We start from the raw sequence: 18,848 nt of genomic DNA, 5'->3' as shown, positions 1-18,848 counted from the left end.
TTTAAATTGTGAGATATTTATCTATTTTTTTCTATTAGATATAGAGAGATCAAAAAAAGTTACACGGGACTTCGAGCACTACAAAAGAGGCAAAGCCTCAAACCAAAGCCAAGGTAACAAAAGATTAGCTAAAGAACAACAAAAGCTGAACAACAGAAGGCTAGTACAAGATATCACAATAAAGATCAACCCAAGCGGTCCAACTGAGAGGGCCTTCCATCCAAACAATAGTTTTTTGTTCCTGAATCTAGGACAACATATAGATATCCTCCTTCCTGGCATTATGGTTCCTCTTAATAGCTTGGATCAGCTTCCAACACATGTGCTCAAACATCTATTTCTCATTCTTGACCACTATATATATCAAGATTCTAAACAATTACACTCATTATATATTTTAAATTGCAGTATACAAATATTCTTTCATTTTGAATAACATTAATGAAATTAACATTTTAATTGATTTCCAGTTTTCTTTTTTTTTTTCTCAATTTCACATGCAAATCATTATACAATTTATAAATTATTTTTTTGAATTTATCAACAACAAATTTTAGAATAAATCTAAAGTTAAAATCTGAATACATATAAAATATTTTTAAATTCTTTTAAATCTATACCTTTCTTTAAATAATAAATTTTAAACTAAGCTAGATAGAAATAGAATATTTCTATAAGTTTCTAGATATGTTAAAATATTTCTATAAAAATCTAAAAGGAAAATCTAAATAGATATAAAATATTTTCAGATAATATATCTCTAAATTGATATATTTTTTAAATAATAAATTTAAAACTAATCTAGATAGAAATAGAATATTTCTATAAAGATTTATTAACATATAAAAAAAATTCTATAAATTAGTGGGTTGAGATAATTTTAAAATTTTAAAAAAAAACTTAAATTCATTGAATATCATTGAGTAGTTTAATAACAACAATAATATTTTTTTATTGAAGTAAAGAAAAAGATGATAACACAAGAAATTATGCATATGTAATGTCAGTTTTAATAGCTCAAAACATGAATCACTCTCAAACAATAGTCATCACTTTAATGCTACCAAATAGTTCAATATATATTAAAAAATACTCATAAATAGTTTGCATAAGTAATAATGGCTTTGTCATGCCCCAAAAACACACACACAAATTTTTTTTTTTTAAAGAATAATTAAAAAACAACTAAAAGTTATATATATATATATATATATATATATATATATATATATATGTGCAAGGTTAAAGTATAAGTTCTCTACATAACGTCTTAAGTTTATAGTTTTAAGGAGGAATTGAATCGTTAAATATGAACTCTCGATACAAAACTGATATCGACAGTAACTACACTATTATTTTAATTTAAGAGCAATCTATTTTAACTTAGAGTGATTAAATCAAATTTTCAAATCTCTTAATACAAAACAATTCTCTAGATGAAAAATTAACATTAAAATTTAATCTAATAATCTCACTTAATTTTACAACCTTTACCAACCTAAAGCATTTCAAGGTAAAATAATACGAACTTTCGATTTAAGAACAATATAACCATTTATAATAAATCTATATAACAAATACTACACTACAACTTACTTACTTTAATAAATGCTTAACTATCAATCAATATTTGACTATAGAACAATTTAGTCATTTAGACATTCATCTTAACCAAATTTAAGAACTTTAATATAAAAACTAAACTAAAACATGATAACAACGAATTAAAGCAAAACATATAAATTAAATTAATTATATAACTACTTAATTTAAGCAAAACTATAAAAAAATTATTGACATAATAAAAGAAAAATTAACTTAACTAATCTTAACTAACACTAAAATCCAAACTCAATCTATACTAACAAAATTATTAACTTAAACTAACACTATAGATGTAAATCTAAGATTAACTTAAATTTAAGACTAGCTATCTTTTATAATGAAACTTCTAACAAATATTAATAATAATAATAAAAACTTAACATAACTAATTTACACTAAACAAATTTAAATTAGATGTAAAACTAACTAAATTTACATTATAATATAATACTAAACTAAAACTAACTTAATTTTAAAACTAATAATTAAAGCATACACAAACTACATTAAAATAAAACTTAATAAAATATACTAACATAAAAACTAACAACTAAACCTACCCTACACCCCCCTACACCTCCCATGCCAAGTGGCATGACAAGACCCCCCCCACCCCCACGAGCCTATCACAGGTTTGCGCGCTGCCCAAAGGCCTGCGCACGCAGCCCTGCCCCCCCTTCCCAAAGACTTACGCAAGGGCTCAAAAGGAGGAAAAAAATGATTTAAAGGATTGTTTTAAAAAAAAAGCATACTACTATGCTAAACTCATTTCACTGCCCTTACCATGATTTGACCCCTGTACTCGCTGGCAGGGTTGGGGATTGTGATTTGATTTAAAATTTTATTTTTATTATTATTATTTTTTGAATGGACATAAAGTCTTAGGCTTAGTGCCTTGCCTCCTAGCCTCTAGGAGTTAATGAAAAAGTTTTGTTGGTGGGTTTAGGATATTTAGGATATATATTAGTTTTACATTATGTTATACACAACTCTATTATCATTATAATTTTTATTTTAATTTACAAGATTTTACAATTGATTTTAAAGGGGATATTTAAAAGAATATTCTCTGTAATGAAAGGGGCATTAAACTTGTTTCCTCATACAAATTCCAGCATCCTATAGGTGGGTGTTTTTTGGGAAATTTTCTTGTTCACTCTTTTTTTTTGCATATGAATTTTCTCTTAGGGATGGTATGTAAAGTTAATTTAATCTTCTTTAAGTTGGATCAAAAATTGAAAAGCTAACATATTGCTAATATTATCCCAAAGTTTTAATTCCTAAAGTTTCTTATGGCTTACAAAACTAATAGTGCATCTCTTAAATCTATTAGATGATTAAGGTAGGATTCAATACAATTCTATCACATATAAAATAGATTAACCCAAGGACTAAATTCATCATTCCATTCACACCTGAACTCATGTAGGAGCATTCACAGATCATACTTTAAGCAATATCCTTCCATCATTTACACAAGGGAGTAGAATTGAATGGATTTAAACATGAAGTTAGTGATCGTGTCACAACAATGCATGATTAAATTGATTTCCTAAACAAACTTGAATTAAATTATATCAACCATATCCATTATTTTATTTTTCTTAACATAATTTTCATTTTGAACATATAAGGAAACTTGAAAATTTGCTCAATTAAACCATCATCAAAACACCTTATTCCTGATGTGCATCCATCTATTTTTAAATTACGATTAAATCACAAGATAAACAATTTTACTCAAACACCAATTTTATTGGCAAACCTGATTCAAAGGCTCAGCCAGGAAAGAATCAGGAAGAAAACCTGGCTTCATTGCCAATACAAAAAAGTTTGAATTACAAATTTCATAGGATATCAATCCCAATTACAACAATTTAAATAAATTTTCTTCATAACCCTCATCAAGGGATTCATAACGATTTTTGCAACACATTCAAGAACCATGGAGGGAACAAAATTCTGATCAGGTGACAACAAAGCATAACCAAGAGACAATCAAACATGCATAATCATACATGGTTTTCACAATATGATTCAAAATGAATCAACACTAGGGAAAGGTGGATTCTTCCAACCAGGAGAAGTCAAGCACAACACCAACATATGCCCAATTGGGGCTATAAACTAAGAACTTCCATTCTTCCATTTCAACATACCATAATCATACAAGGTTTGTGCTGACAGGTAGGGGCCCATAACTCCCTACCCTTTCTCCCTCTTCTCATCCTAAGAAGAGACTCTACACTAGCTGGAGTTCGACTAAATAGACCTTTCCCAAAATTGGTCACTTCTGCCCTCTCCAAGGGTGAGTAATACCAAAACACCCATGCAAGAAAAATCTCAAAATTGCAAACATAAACATGAAAGGAAAACAACCAAAATAACATGGTTTTCAAATCTTCCCAACATACCCACAAACATACAAACATTGAAACAACAACAAGGTAGCATAAGCATGAAACAAGAATAAAATCTGAACAAGGGAGATGAGAAATCCAACCTTCACAAAGAGGTAATGGCAATGAACAAGTTTGAGTAGAGTTTCCTTCTCCTTGCTTCAATCTTCAAGAACTCCTCTCTAAATGTAGAGATTTGGTAACAACCTCCACAAGTTCAAGAAGGGCCTCTAAATAGGCCTCCAACTCAACCACCCAAGGGCTCAATAACTACCCTCACCTACTTGCAATTCTAGAAACTCCTAACTCAACCTACACTATGATTAAACCCTAAGTGGAGATGAGGTGAAGTAACTCAAGATAACCTTGGTCAATTTTCGCACAAAGGAAAAAAGAGACTTTTTGAGTGACCTCAAAAGTCAATAAAGGGGGCTTAGGGGTTGGAAAAGACCCTAACCCATACCCATACCCTTTGGGTATAATTATATCAAGTTTTAAGCCTTAGGAAAGAGGTTTAGAGCCAAATAAAATCTAGGAATAAAATAGGACCATCTAACTAATCCAACTTGCAGATTAAACACTAATTCGGATTAAGGGATGACTAACCTCGATTAAGAATCTAATTAGCAAACTGACACTAACTTAAACTGACTTAGGTCCATGGGTTACATAACTAATCCTAACTAGCACGCTAAAGAGCACAACCAATTCATGAGTGTCAAGTGACTATAAAAGAACATAGTTACGAACATTAACATTCACTAAACACAGAAATAAAATACATACATCTCATAGTACAATACTTGAATTATGAACAACAAGGTTTTCAAAATTAGGACATAGAGATCAGTTCTATTCCTCCATCGGTTTCGTCGACTAAATATCTGCACACTCATTGCACACATCAGTAGTCCCAAAAATCACATGTACATATGTATGTATACGTATCATAAATTCGCATAAATTGAAACATACATCAATCAGAGTTCCTCTCATCCTATTCAATTCTTAACCATTTAAAATATCTTAAACCAAACTGTTAATCCTACCTCTTACTTAATTCATCGACATACATATACATAAAATATTAAATGACAACATCAAATATCTAAAAGTGACATCACACAACATGAAATAATATAATATGTTCTGAGCATCAGATAATGTCTCGACATCTCAAGTCATGAGTATCAAAATGATAAAGTAACATCTAAGGCTATGAAGGGTCAGGGCCAGGGCTCACATCCTCCCCCACTAGGCATGAACTTCCTCCTGGAGTTCATCAAAAGACAAGGGTATTGAGATCACATCCATGCTGCATCCTCCCAAGAAATCATGACCTCCTTGTAACATTCCTACTAGACCCTAATTTGGTCCAGCTCTCGACCTCGAGGAGCTAGGGTCTGTCGAGCAATAATATGGATAGTCTCTAGCACTAATTGGCTGACCAACTCCACTTGAAGCCTCAATAACTGCACCCTGATGCTCAATCTGGCAGTTGTCAACCACTGCAAAAACTCTGTGAGACCTGCCCATGTCTCCAACTATCGGCTCTGAAAAAGCTTCTCTCTGACCACTAGATGACTGTCCCTGTGAACACTCTCTAGCTATGTGACCCATGCCTCCACAAGTATAGCATGGTCCTCGGGTATAAGATCATGCATCTTGTGATCCAGACTATTGTGGACCTCTTGACCTACTAGACCCACTGTATCCACCCCTAGAAGACTGCTAAGTCTGCACTGACTATGACTGTGGGGTATGTATTCTCTGATCCTGCTATGACTGCCACTGCTTGGGCTCAGAGCCCTGGTAACCCTGTGAGAGTACCTGCTGCTGTTGAGACTGTTGGCCCTTAGAGGACCCTAGTGTATAGCTCTAATTCCCTTTCCAAGGGGGTTTCTGTCGGGTAGAATTTTGGTTTTGAGACCGATCTCGTGATTCTTGTCTACCCTGAGTATCCTCTGCCACTAGTGCTATCTCCATTGCCTGTCTAAAGGTGGTAGGGAAGGCCATCCGAACTGGTCCCTGAAGAGAGAAATTTAGCCCCATGATAAAGTGATGCACTCAAAGTTTCTCATCCTTCATGTATTCCACATAAGGAAGGAGCTCGAGAAACTTGCTCTCGTACTGTGCCATTGTAAGGCCTCTCTGATAAAGAGAATGGAACTCCTCAATCTACTTCTACCGAAAATGCTCTGAAAAGTACCTCTCCCGAAATCTTTCTAGGAAAGATTCCCATGTGAGGGTGTCCATCCTCACTCCACCTATGATCTCCTCCTGATGCCACTAGTTGGAGGCATCCCCTCTCAACTGATGAACTGCTAGGCGTTCTTTTAGATTACTCCCATAAGGGCATAACCTAAAGCACCGCTGTAGGCTCTGCAACCATGCCTCTGCTACTGAACCCTCAGTAGTACCGGTAAACAATGGTGGTCCGAGTTGAATCAATTCCCTGATATCATCTCCTATATGTCTAGGAGGTCTATCAAGTGGGGGTCTTCTCTAGTGTATTGAATCACCTTCATGCTCATCCTGCCCCTCTAACTGTCTTGGTGGGGGACTCCTAGTCCTCTCTCTAACTCAGGGCCCGCCTCCTCCGAGTCCCTCTGCTTCCACTACTGGAATCTGCTGAACTGGCTGAACTATCGGTACTACCCTCTGCTGAACTACACTGATCAAAGTCTGGAGTGCATCTATAATGTCCTAGTTCGGGTTCGGTGGTGGTGGAGGTGGAGGTGGTCTATCCCCCTGTCCCGTTCTACCACCTCTCGCCCTACGACCTCTGCCTCGTGGGTTGCTTCGAGTAACAGGAGGCATCCTACACAATTTAATATTTCATTTTAAGTTTTCAAAAGTGTAAGGGTTTAAGGTTCCTAGTGTTGAAACATGAGCTCTGATACCAAAATGTCATGCCCAAACTACGGGGCAAAAACACACACACAAATTTTTTATTTTTTAAAGAATAATTAAAAAAAAACTAAAAGTTTGATATATATATATGTGCAAGGTTAAAGTATAAGTTCTCTACATAACGTCTTAAGTTTATAGTTTTAAGGAGGAATTGAATCGTTAAATATGAACTCTCGATACAAAACTGATGACAGTAACTACACTATTATTTTAATTTAAGAGCAATCTATTTTAACTTAGAGTGATCAAATCAAATTTTCAAATCTCTTAATACAAAACAATTCTCTAGATGAAAAATCAACATTAAAATTTAATCTAATAATCTCACTTAATTTTACAACCTTTACCAACCTAAAGCATTTCAAGGTAAAATAATACAAACTTTCGATTTAAGAACAATATAACCATTTATAATAAATCTATATAAAAAATACTACACTACAACTTACTTTAATAAATGCTTAACTATCAATCAATATTTGACTATAGAACAATTTAGTCATTTAGACATTCATCTTAACCAAATTTAAGAACTTTAATATAAAAACTAAACTATCAAAACATGATAACAATGAATTAAAGCAAAACATATAAATTAAATTAATTATATAACTACTTAATTTAAGCAAAACTATAAAAAAATTATTGACATAATAAAAGAAAAATTAACTTAACTAATCTTAACTAACACTAAAATCCAAACTCAATCTATACTAACAAAATTATTAACTTAAACTAACACTATAGATGTAAATCTAAGATTAACTTAAATTTAAGACTAGCTATCTTTTATAATGAAACTTCTAACAAATATTAATAATAATATTAATAATAATAATAAAAACTTAACATAACTAATTTACACTAAAAAATTTTAAATTAGATGTAAAACTAACTAAATTTACATTATAATATAATACTAAACTAAAACTAACTTAATTTTAAAACTAACAATTAAAGCATACACAAACTACACTAAAATAAAACTTAATAAAATATACTAACATAAAAACTAACAACTAAACCTACCCTACACCCCCCTACACCTCCCATGCCAAGTGGCATGACAAGACCCCCACCACCCCCATGAGCCTATCACAGGTCTGCGCGCTGCCCAAAGGCCTGTGCATGCAGACCTGCCCCCCCTTCCCAAAGACTTACGCAAGGGCTCAAAAGGAGGAAAAAAATGATTTAAAGGATTGCTTTAAAAAAAAAGCATACTACTATGCTAAACTCATTTCACTGCCCTTACCATGATTTGACCCCTGTACTCGCTGGCAGGGTTGGGGATTGTGATTTGATTTAAATTTATATTTATATTATTATTATTTGAATGGACATAAAGTCTTAGGCTTAGTGCCTTGCCTCCTAGCCTCTAGGAGTTAATGAAAAAGTTTTGTTGGTGGGTTTAGGATATTTATGATATATATTAGTTTTACATTATGTTATACACAACTCTATTATCATTATAATTTTTATTTTAATTTACAAGATTTTACAATTGATTTTAAAGGGGATATTTAAAAGAATATTATCTATAATGAAAGGGGCATTAAACTTGTTTCCTCATACAAATTCCAACATCCTGTAGGTGGGTGTTTTCTTGAAAATTTTCTTGTTCACTCTTTTTTTTTGCATATGAATTTTCTCTTAGGGATGGTATGTAAAGTTAATTTAATCTTCTTTAAGTTGGATAAAAAATTGAAAAGCTAACATATTGCTAATATTATCCCAAAGTTTTAATTCCTAAAGTTTCTTATGGCTTACAAAACTAATATTGCATCTCTTAAATCTATTAGATGATTAAGGTAGGATTCAATACAATTCCATCACATCTAAAATAGATTAACCCAAGGACTAAATTCATCATTCCATTCACACCTGAACTCATGTAGGAGCATTCACAGATCATACTTTAAGCAATATCCTTCCATCATTTACACAAGGGAGTAGAATTGAATGGATTTAAACATGAAGTTAATGATCGTGTCACAACAATGCATGATTAAATTGATTTCCTAAACAAACTTGAATTAAATTATATCAACCATATCTATTATTTTATTTTTCTTAACATAATTTTCATTTTGAACATATAAGGAAACTTGAAAATTTTCTCAATTAAACCATCATCAAAACACCTTATTCCTGATGTGCATCCATCTATTTTTAAATTACGATTAAATCACAAGATAAACAATTTTACTCAAACACCAATTTTATTGGCAAACCTGATTCAAAGGCTCAGTTAGGAAAGAATCAGGAAGAAAACCTGACTTCGTTGCCAATACAACAAAGTTTGAATTACAAATTTCATAGGATATCAATCCCAATTACAACAATTTAAATAAATTTTCTTCATAACCCTCATCAAGGGATTCATAACGATTTCTGCAACACATTCAAGAACCATGGAGGGAACAAAATTTTGATTAGGTGACAACAAAGCATAACCAAGAGACAATCAAACATGCATAATCATACATGGTTTTCACAATATGATTCACAATGAATCAACACTAGGGAAAGGTGGATTCTTCCAACTAGGAAAAGTCAAGCACAACACCAACAGATGCCCATTCGGGGCTATAAACCAAGAACTTCCGTTCTTCCATTTCAACATACCATAATCATACAAGGTTTGTGCTGACAGGTAGGGGCCCATAACTCCCTACTCTTTCTCCCTCTTCTCATCCTAAGAAGAGACTCTACACTAGCTGGAGTCCGACTAAACAGACCTTTCCCAAAATTGGTCACTTCTGCCCTCTCCAAGGGTGAGTAATACCAAAACACCCGTGCAAGAAAAATCTCAAAATTGAAAACATAAACATGAAAGGAAAACAACCAAAATAACATGGTTTTCAAATCTTCCCAACATACTCATGAACATACAAACATTGAAACAATAACAAGGTAGCATAAGCATGAAACAAGAATAAAATCTGAACAAGGGAGATGAGAAATCCAACCTTCACAAAGAGGTAATGGCAATGAACAAGTTTGAGTAGAGTTTCCTTCTCTTTGCTTCAATCTTCAAGAACTCCTCTCTAAATGTAGAGATTGGGTAACAACATCCACAAGTCCAAGAAGGGCCTCTAAATAGGCCTCCAACTCAACCACCCAAGGGCTCAATATCTACCCCCACCTACTTACAATTCTAGAAACTCCTAACTCAACCTACATGATGATTAAACCCTAATTGGAGTTGAGGTGAAGTAACTCAAGATAACCTTGGTCAATTTTTGCACAAAGGCAAAAAGAGACTTTTTGAGTGACCTCAAAAGTCAATAAAGGGGGCTTAGGGGTTGGAAAAGACCCCTAACCCATACCCATACCCTTTGGGTATAATTATATCAAGTTTTAAGCCTTAGGAAAGAGGTTTAGAGCCAAATAAAATCTAGGAATAAAATAGGACCATCTAACTACTCCAACTTGCAGATTAAACACTAATCCGAATTAAGGGATGACTAACCTCAATTAAGAATCTAATTAGCAAACTGACACTAACTTAAACTGACTTAGGTCCATGGGTTACACAACTAATCCTAACTAGCACGCTAAAGAGTACAACCAATTCACAAGTGTCAAGCGACACTAAAAGAACATAGTTACGAACATTAACATTCACTAAACACAGAAATAAAATACATACATCTCATAGTACAATACTTGAATTACGAACAACAAGGTTTCTAAAATTAGGACATAGAGATCAGTTCTATTCCTCCGTCGATTTCCTTGACTAAATATTTGCACACTCATTGAACACATCAATAGTCCCAAAAATCACATGTACATATGTATGTATACGTATCATAAATTCACATAAATTGAAACATACATCAATCAGGGTTCCTCTCATTGTATTCAATTCTTAACCATTTAAAATATCTTAAACCAAACTGTTAATCCTACCTCTTAATTCATTGACATACATATACATAAAACATTAAATGACAACATCAAATATCTAAAAGTGACATCACACAACATGAAATAATATAATATGTTCTAAGCATCAGATAATGTCTTGACATCTCGAGTCGTGAGTATCAAAATGATAAAGTAACATCTAAGGCTACAAAGGGTCGGCACGAGGCCTCACAGGCTTGTTCCGTTTATTTATAAATGTCTTAAAAAAGAGAGGAGCATTTCTAAGGAAGATAAAACGTGAATAAAGTGTATTGATATCCTTGAAGGAATGCACAAACAAACAATAGGAAGTTGTTTGTTGGTCACTGCCTCTTAAAGGGACTCAAAAGAAGCCCATCACTTAATAACTTGCTCCTTAAAGAATTAATACCATACCAAACTTAGTTCTCATACATATAGTAATACATGCAATGTATATAAATGCATACAACCATCTTAATGATATGTATATTGATCTATATAACATACACAAATATTGAACTGTACCACATGAGATAGTTGTTATAGATGAAATGCCCACTTATGAGAAACACCTAAACAAATGATGAATCAAGTACTAATACTAAGTATACCAAACTTTTTAAAAATCTAGTTACACATGATCTAGGCATGAAAAAGATGTGGAAACATAGTCCCAAGAGAAATAGAAGTAGAGATATCACAATAGAAAAAAATCTCATAGAGAAAGCACAAGAGTGGTTCATATAAGAAATTAAAGATTAAAAACCATTGAATAAAATTGATAAAACCACTCATAAAAAATGTAAGTTTCCCAAATAGCTATAGATCTGAGAAAACAGGCACATCTAATAAACCTTATTGTGAACTTAGAAGGGCAATTTAAAGACATGGCAATTACAAAGATTGAGCATGTAGAATGAAAAAACAAGTTAAAAGGGAAGGTTTTGATACAACAAATCAAATTAGAGAAAGTATTAATATTATGGCAGATAAGAATAGAAAGTAATTTAAATGAAATAAAAAAGAAATGAAAAGCATTTTAAAAAGAAAATATGATTGGAAAGTAGCTTAAAATAACCAGAAATATTTTTTACGGCAGGGATGACACTTTTCTTACTAAAAAATGTAAAATCTGGGAGCAAAGCTCCCACATATAAGCCTATCGGCTTAAATATTAGATTTAGAAATTTTAGTTTTTAAATTTAGAAATATTAGTTTATAAATATTAGAAATTTAGAAATATTAGATTTAAAAATAATAATAAAATTTCAAATGAGCATATATAATGATTTAGAAATATTACACTTAGAAATATTAGATATTGTTAAATAATCTACTTAACTTCAATTTTGTTGTCTATATATTTAATTAGTAAATAAAATGTTTCTATTGGATATTTAATTTGATTATTCTATCGATTATTAAAATTGCATTTGTAAGTTTTTTTATTTCTACTTATATTCATTTCCATATGTATAAATTAAATAAATAAAATGTAATTTAATTTCTATGTAAGTTGACTATTATTATTTTTAGCTAAAATTTCTCATGCGTTTCATAATTTTATACATATCAAAAATAATAAAATGGATGTTGACCAAAGTGAATTTGAAATAACTATTGGTAGCCCACTGCTTCAAGATGATTCTATTGAATCAGATGGAAATGATGAAACCTATTTGGATAGATTGGGAAGAGTCATTGCAAAGTGTTGCAAAATAATGATCAATGAAATGCATGGCACAAGCCTAAATGTTCGAGATGTGCAAGATCTTCAAATCCTACAAATGGAAGACTATACAAAGGTAATTCATGAGGCATGGAGGAAAGGAGTCAAATTTTGTGAATATATGAAAGACATGCATTATGATGAGGAATATAAGGAAGGGGAAAATTCTAATTTCCTCACTAAAGAATTCCAAGTGTCTCTACACCACTATAATGAAATCTTGCTCTAATGAAATAATGAACCACTCTACTATTTCTGCATTAATAATTTTAAGGAATATTTTTTTGTGTACAATCCATGTTTGATGGGTATGGATTCTTAGAAAAATTGAAGATATGTATCTAGATAAAAGGGTTTAAATAGTGTTTCATATATCTATGTATGTAGTTCTCTTATGGAGAAAATTTTGATTTCATCACTGAAGAAGTCCAATTGTTTCTACACCACTGGAATTATAATGTTTAAGGAAATTTTGTTTCTATATACTTCATCTTTAAAGGGTATGGATTCTTAGATAAATTATATATATGTTTCTATATAAATGGGATTTTAGTATTTTATATATTTATATATGCATTTCTCCTATGGAGAAAATATCCTTTTTATATTACTTTTACAATTCCTAAATATTTGGTAATAAAATAAATATCACCATATTTCTTATCTGTGATTTTTGTTGTGAATATAAATTGCAAGATATTTCTCATTAATTGAATATTTTATTCACTTTATAGCCATGAGTCTATCAACACCAAATTTTCAATCTGATGAGGAAAGGAGACAATATCAAATAGAGCAACGAAGAGCATATCAGAGAGAATATCAAAGGGAATATCGAAGATGTCGAAGAGAACAAATGAGAAGATCAAAGACAAGATGAAAGAAGGAGGAGTAATGAACTCCAAAGACAAAATTACACTAGGCAAAGGGCACAACTATCAGTGCAAGAATTGCAATATGAAAATAGAGATCAATAAAATAGTAACAGAAGTTGTCGTCAAAGAACATCTGATGGAGTATTGCATTCTGAGACACATTAAGGAAGACATCAAGTGGATTTATAGTTCAATGAGAGGTATAATCAACCCTTGACTAAAAATATACAATTGGATCTTCAAAATGAAGTTTCAAGGACAACTAAACATGTTCCTGAAACACCCCATCATACAACTCAAGTTGGGATAAATTTAGCTAGACAAGGCAATGTAGAAAATACACAAAACCCAAATGGAAATCTTTGTGATAATTTCTACAGATTCCAAATGCAGTTTTGCCAAAAATTGTATAGCTTAAGAATGCCAAAAATGTGTTATTTCAAGAATGCTATCTAGGAATGAAAGTGTCACGCACCTTAGAAGGTCCAGTGTGTAATAGATGCTGACAATAGAGAGGAAATAACATATTCTTAGCTTCAAATAATATGGATCTAGGACCTCAACCAGAGGAGCTTGCAAACTTGACACAAGCTGAGGAAATGTTAATTGCACATGTGAATCCCATATTGCAAGTGACCCATGCAGCTGGTGGCCAATTTAAGTACAGAGGACACACAATAAGTTTCCCACAAAACATAGATCATGTTTCAAACATATTGCCGCATACAATAGATAAGTTTCCAATTATTATTATTCGAAGGACAGATCAACGTGGGACACAATATAACTTTATTATGAATAGAGATCATGTATACAAAGCACTCAAATACAAAGTAGAGCATGATAAATTTTACTTTGATGTTCAAATTAATGAAAATGCTCTCAATGATCTACCCAGCAATAGAGATGAAAATGTCTTTAACGGATTGAAGACAGTGAATATGGAGCTTGATACGGATGCAAATGATTTTTTTTCTTGGGTCTAGTTATGGAGACAAAAGAAGAGAATGTAATTGAACACACAACATCAATGGATTCAAGACCTCCTAATGCACAAAAGGAATGGAACTTATCCGTGCATGGGTTAATAATCCTAATGCAAACCCAACATCATTGATAGATTGGCCAAGTATTGGCGTGTCACCTATTAATGAGTATGTCAGATCAGGATTATTGGATATGGCATTCTCAGCGCTATTTCCTAATGGTACCTATGATTGGTTAGAACCAAAATTGTGACATGTATATCTTCATGAATTTGTAAAGCATCTTGTGTGATATAGGGATCATTGTTTTGGCAAACATCCTAGATTTAGATATTTCACAAATAACATGATCATGAGATATCATGCATAGAATTCAACCTCTGTGTTTGTAAAGAGAAACTTTAAAGACATGCCAATCACCATCAATGAGTTGTGACAACATATGGAAACTATGCCTCACTCTAGATTGGCAGATAAATTGATGTGGTTTGGTACAATGCTATGGGTAATAAGGTCATATTGGACAAAATCTCATGTAGAATTGATAGATTTGCTTCATCAAATTGGTTGTCCTACAATATTTTTCACATTGAGTGTTGTAGATATGTATTGGCCTAATTTACATGCGCTAACGCCAAGAAAAATTCCAACTAATCCACGCGAATCTCAAAATTGGCTTAGGAAAAATATAATCGGTTATCCTCACATTGTGACACACTATATGCACTTGAGACACTCTATGTTTAGAAAAGAGATTATAGAAAATGGAATGAATGTCAAACATTTTTCGTGTAGATATGAATGGTAACATAGGGGGTCCCCACATGTGCATGGATTCATATGGATCAAAGGGGCACCTAATATGGACAACATTGACTGGTCAAATGAGGATGAACACAAAAGTGTTGAAAGATATTTTCATTCTATTGTTCATGCATGGAATCCTAGAGAAGATCCTCACCAGTGAAATATACAGGTATGTTTATAAATATGTATTCTATGGTATAACTCAATATGAACTAATTTACTCATTCAACTTATTTTGCATTGTAGCCTTTCATGAATTTTCAACAACACCCATGTCTCAAAAACATGAGACAACTTGTAGAGGTCAATCTAGGTCATGACTATGAGGAGATCCTAAATTGTGTAGAAAGACACACAATTTGTAAGGAGGGTGCATGTTTGTGAAAAAAAAGGGGGCATATGGTTTGCATGTAATCATTTCATTATAGTGCAATATTTAAACCAAAATTACAAATTGGTCACTACCTTCACATGACTAACTACATATCTCTCCTATATTTATTATAGGTATAATGCACCTTGGCCATTAAACCTAGAGGGATCAAAATTATATGAAGATAGAGAAATAGGTGAAAAGAAATTTGAACCAGCTAGAAATGATGAATGAGTCAATTCACATAATCACTACATACTAAAACTATGGAGAGTGAATATAGATTGGCAACCTATTCTTTCCAAACATGCTGTAGTGAAATACATTGCCAAATATGCAAAAAAAGTAAAGAAAAGCTCAGAAACATACCACCAAATGTTGATGTGTGTCTCCAACATGGAAAACCTTGATGATTTAGTTGTATGTGCATATAGGAAACTTCTAACTAAGACAATTATAGAAGGAGAAATTGGTGCTCAAGAAACATGTCATATGCTATTAGAGCTTCCATTGGTAGAGTGTAGTAGAAGATTTGTTAATCTAAATGTCTCTCATGAGGTCTTCAAACCTGTAACTATAAATAATGAAAATGTAAATGATGAAGAGAAGAACAAACAAAATATTTCATTGATGAGTACAAAAAAAGGCCCCTATGTATGGAAGCTATCACATTAATTGATGCAGCAAGATCATGGATATATAATCCTAAAAGAAGAAGAGAGAATAAATGGGAACCAAGGGACAAAGAAATAATAGTTAGAGTGTTTCCTAGATTTGTATCTATGCCTTCACATGAATCAACTAAATGGGTTGACTTTTGTTTGTCAAAATTATTGCTCTACTAGCCATTCCATGATATAGAACGAGATATTGGTCATAATGATGACACCATCATACAAAATTGGGAGACATTTAATTACATTCCTTGGCATGTTCAATGTACTATGATGATAGACAATGATGAAAATCCAAGTGATTCTGACACTAAAGACAATGACAATGTTCAAAGAAATTAAATAGAACATGAATGGGAAATTATATCTAGCTTGCATCATGGTCAAAACATAGAGTGGTCAAAAATAGACATTTTGGGGAGAAGAGACATTGAAAAACATACAAATTGGTCTATTGATTATAAGGGAGAAGAGTACACTACTACAACAATCAATTTTATAGGTAATATGAAGAATCATGGTTGTCTAATATATGATGGCATTCCCCAATGCATCAACTACATGACCCTTGGTGAAAAATAGAAAAAGGCAGTTGACATTATTATGACACACCATCACACAAATCAGAATGTGGAGCCATTGCTCATGATAATTCAAGGAACAATAGGCACTAGAAAGTCCTATCTAATTGGCGCCATTAGTCAATCTCTTCAAAATGCAGCAATGCCCTCTATATCTCCCCTTCTATTACTTGCACCAATAGGAGTTGCAACATTCAACATAGGAGCTTCTACAGTTCACTCAAAATTACAAATACCAATACAAAATTTCTCTCAATTAGAAGGAACAAGACTTGCCAGTTTTCAAGAAGAAATGGCACATATCAAGTATATTTTGATTGATGAAATGAGCTTCATTGGTCAAAACATGTTGGAGAACATAGACTCTCGACTTCGACAGGCATTCCCACAAAATGTAGATATAAGCTTTGGAGGTAAAAGGCTTCACTTTTCCTCATTAACATGTGCACCATGTACAAAATATAGACTAATACATTAGTAAAATATAATTACAAATTATATTTTTTAACATAAATATTTTCATTCCTATTTTTCAGGTGTATCTATTATTTTGGTAGGAGATTTGGGCCAGCTTCCTTTGGTTAGTGAAAAACCAACATATGACAGTAATATAAGGGAAAAATTTCTACGAAAGGAATTCAAGATTGTTGTTACTTTGGATAAGATATTCAGACAAGATGGGGAAAATGATGATCAACAAAGATTTCGTCAACTTTTGATGAGTGTAAGTGATACAAACCCACAAATTGATGATTGGAGGTTGCTAATGACAAGAACCCCTATCAACATAGATCTTCTAACAAATTTATAGTTTGTAAATTCTGTCCATCTATTCTCAGAAAATGAAAATGTTCATAGTCATAATAAAAAAATGTTGCATTCATTGAAGTATCCTATTGCACGTAGTATTGCAACAAAAGCAGGACATGGTAATGCATTAGAAGATTATTCAAATGACAAGATTGATCTAGAGTTGCTACTTTGTAAGGATATAAGGGTCATGCTAACATCAAATCTATGGGTACAAGTAGGTCTTGTAAATGAATCTTTGGGGTATGTTCAAAATATAGTCTACAAACAAGGCAGTGCTCCACCTGAACCTCCAACATATGTGATGGTTGAGTTTGATAACTATTCTGGACTACCATTTGAAGACCATCATACAAAAACAATTCCAATAACACCAATACAGAAGGGTACAACACTTAAATTTCCTTTAAGATTGGCATAGGCATTGACTATACATAAATCTCAAGGTTTGACTCTTCCAAAAGCAACCATTCATATAGGACCAAGAGAAAGACCAAGATTGACATTTGTGGTGATTTCTCATGTTAAATATTTATAGTGTCTAAGAATAATGCCTCCATTCATGTATGATCACTATGAGAAAATGAAAAACGGTAGACAAGTTGCTAAGCACAAGGATGAAGAAAATAGAATTAAGTTGTTAGAACAAAATTGATGTAATTTTTTTTTTCAATACTTTGTCCAATGCAAGTACAATTTTGATTTTCCACTTTAATATTTTCTAATTTTAATTATACTTACTATACTATTGTACAATTGTAGAATTTAAATAAAGTTTTCATTTACTTGTATACTACTATGAATCACATTTCAAATGTTTCAAATACATGTTTTCACATCCATAATATATAAATAGACTTTTAATAAATCATTGTAATTTCTTTTATGTATTCTTACATTAAAGAAAATGATCGCTTATTTTGTTATGTCCTTATAAGTTTGTATCACACTATGCCAAATAATATTTTTTAGGACAAAAAATACTAACATTTGAAAAATGTGTGTCAAGATATCAATTTGATCAAATATATTTTATGTTTATTTCATGTAAAATACTTTACTTTAATTATTATGGTTACTATGCTTGATGCAACATTTCTTTCCTTTTTGAAAAAGTCATATTCTTTATAATGTTTTAATAATATAATTTTTTTTCATAATTTCCATGTAGCTTACAAAGATGTTAGACAAATTACGTTTGG

General features: G+C 32.1%; 1 protein-coding gene across 1 annotated transcript; it reads left to right on the top strand.

Moving 5' to 3' along the window:
- The first annotated feature begins 17,161 nt into the window (after positions 1-17,161).
- LOC149565306 (uncharacterized) lies at positions 17,162-18,067 on the top strand. Its single transcript, XM_089816295.1, has 3 exons — positions 17,162-17,249; positions 17,373-17,560; positions 17,726-18,067. Exons 1-3 carry the CDS (start codon positions 17,162-17,164, stop codon positions 18,065-18,067), a joined length of 618 nt encoding a protein of 205 aa, XP_089672421.1.
- The last annotated feature ends 781 nt before the right edge of the window (positions 18,068-18,848 follow it).

Source organism: Cupressus sempervirens, chromosome 3 (assembly GCF_028749045.1).
Source record: "Cupressus sempervirens isolate cs-2001-9-10 chromosome 3, ASM2874904v1, whole genome shotgun sequence".
Taxonomy (NCBI): domain Eukaryota; kingdom Viridiplantae; phylum Streptophyta; class Pinopsida; order Cupressales; family Cupressaceae; genus Cupressus; species Cupressus sempervirens.
Note: the sequence above shows the minus strand (reverse complement) of the source record. Positions and strands in the feature narration are given on the sequence as shown.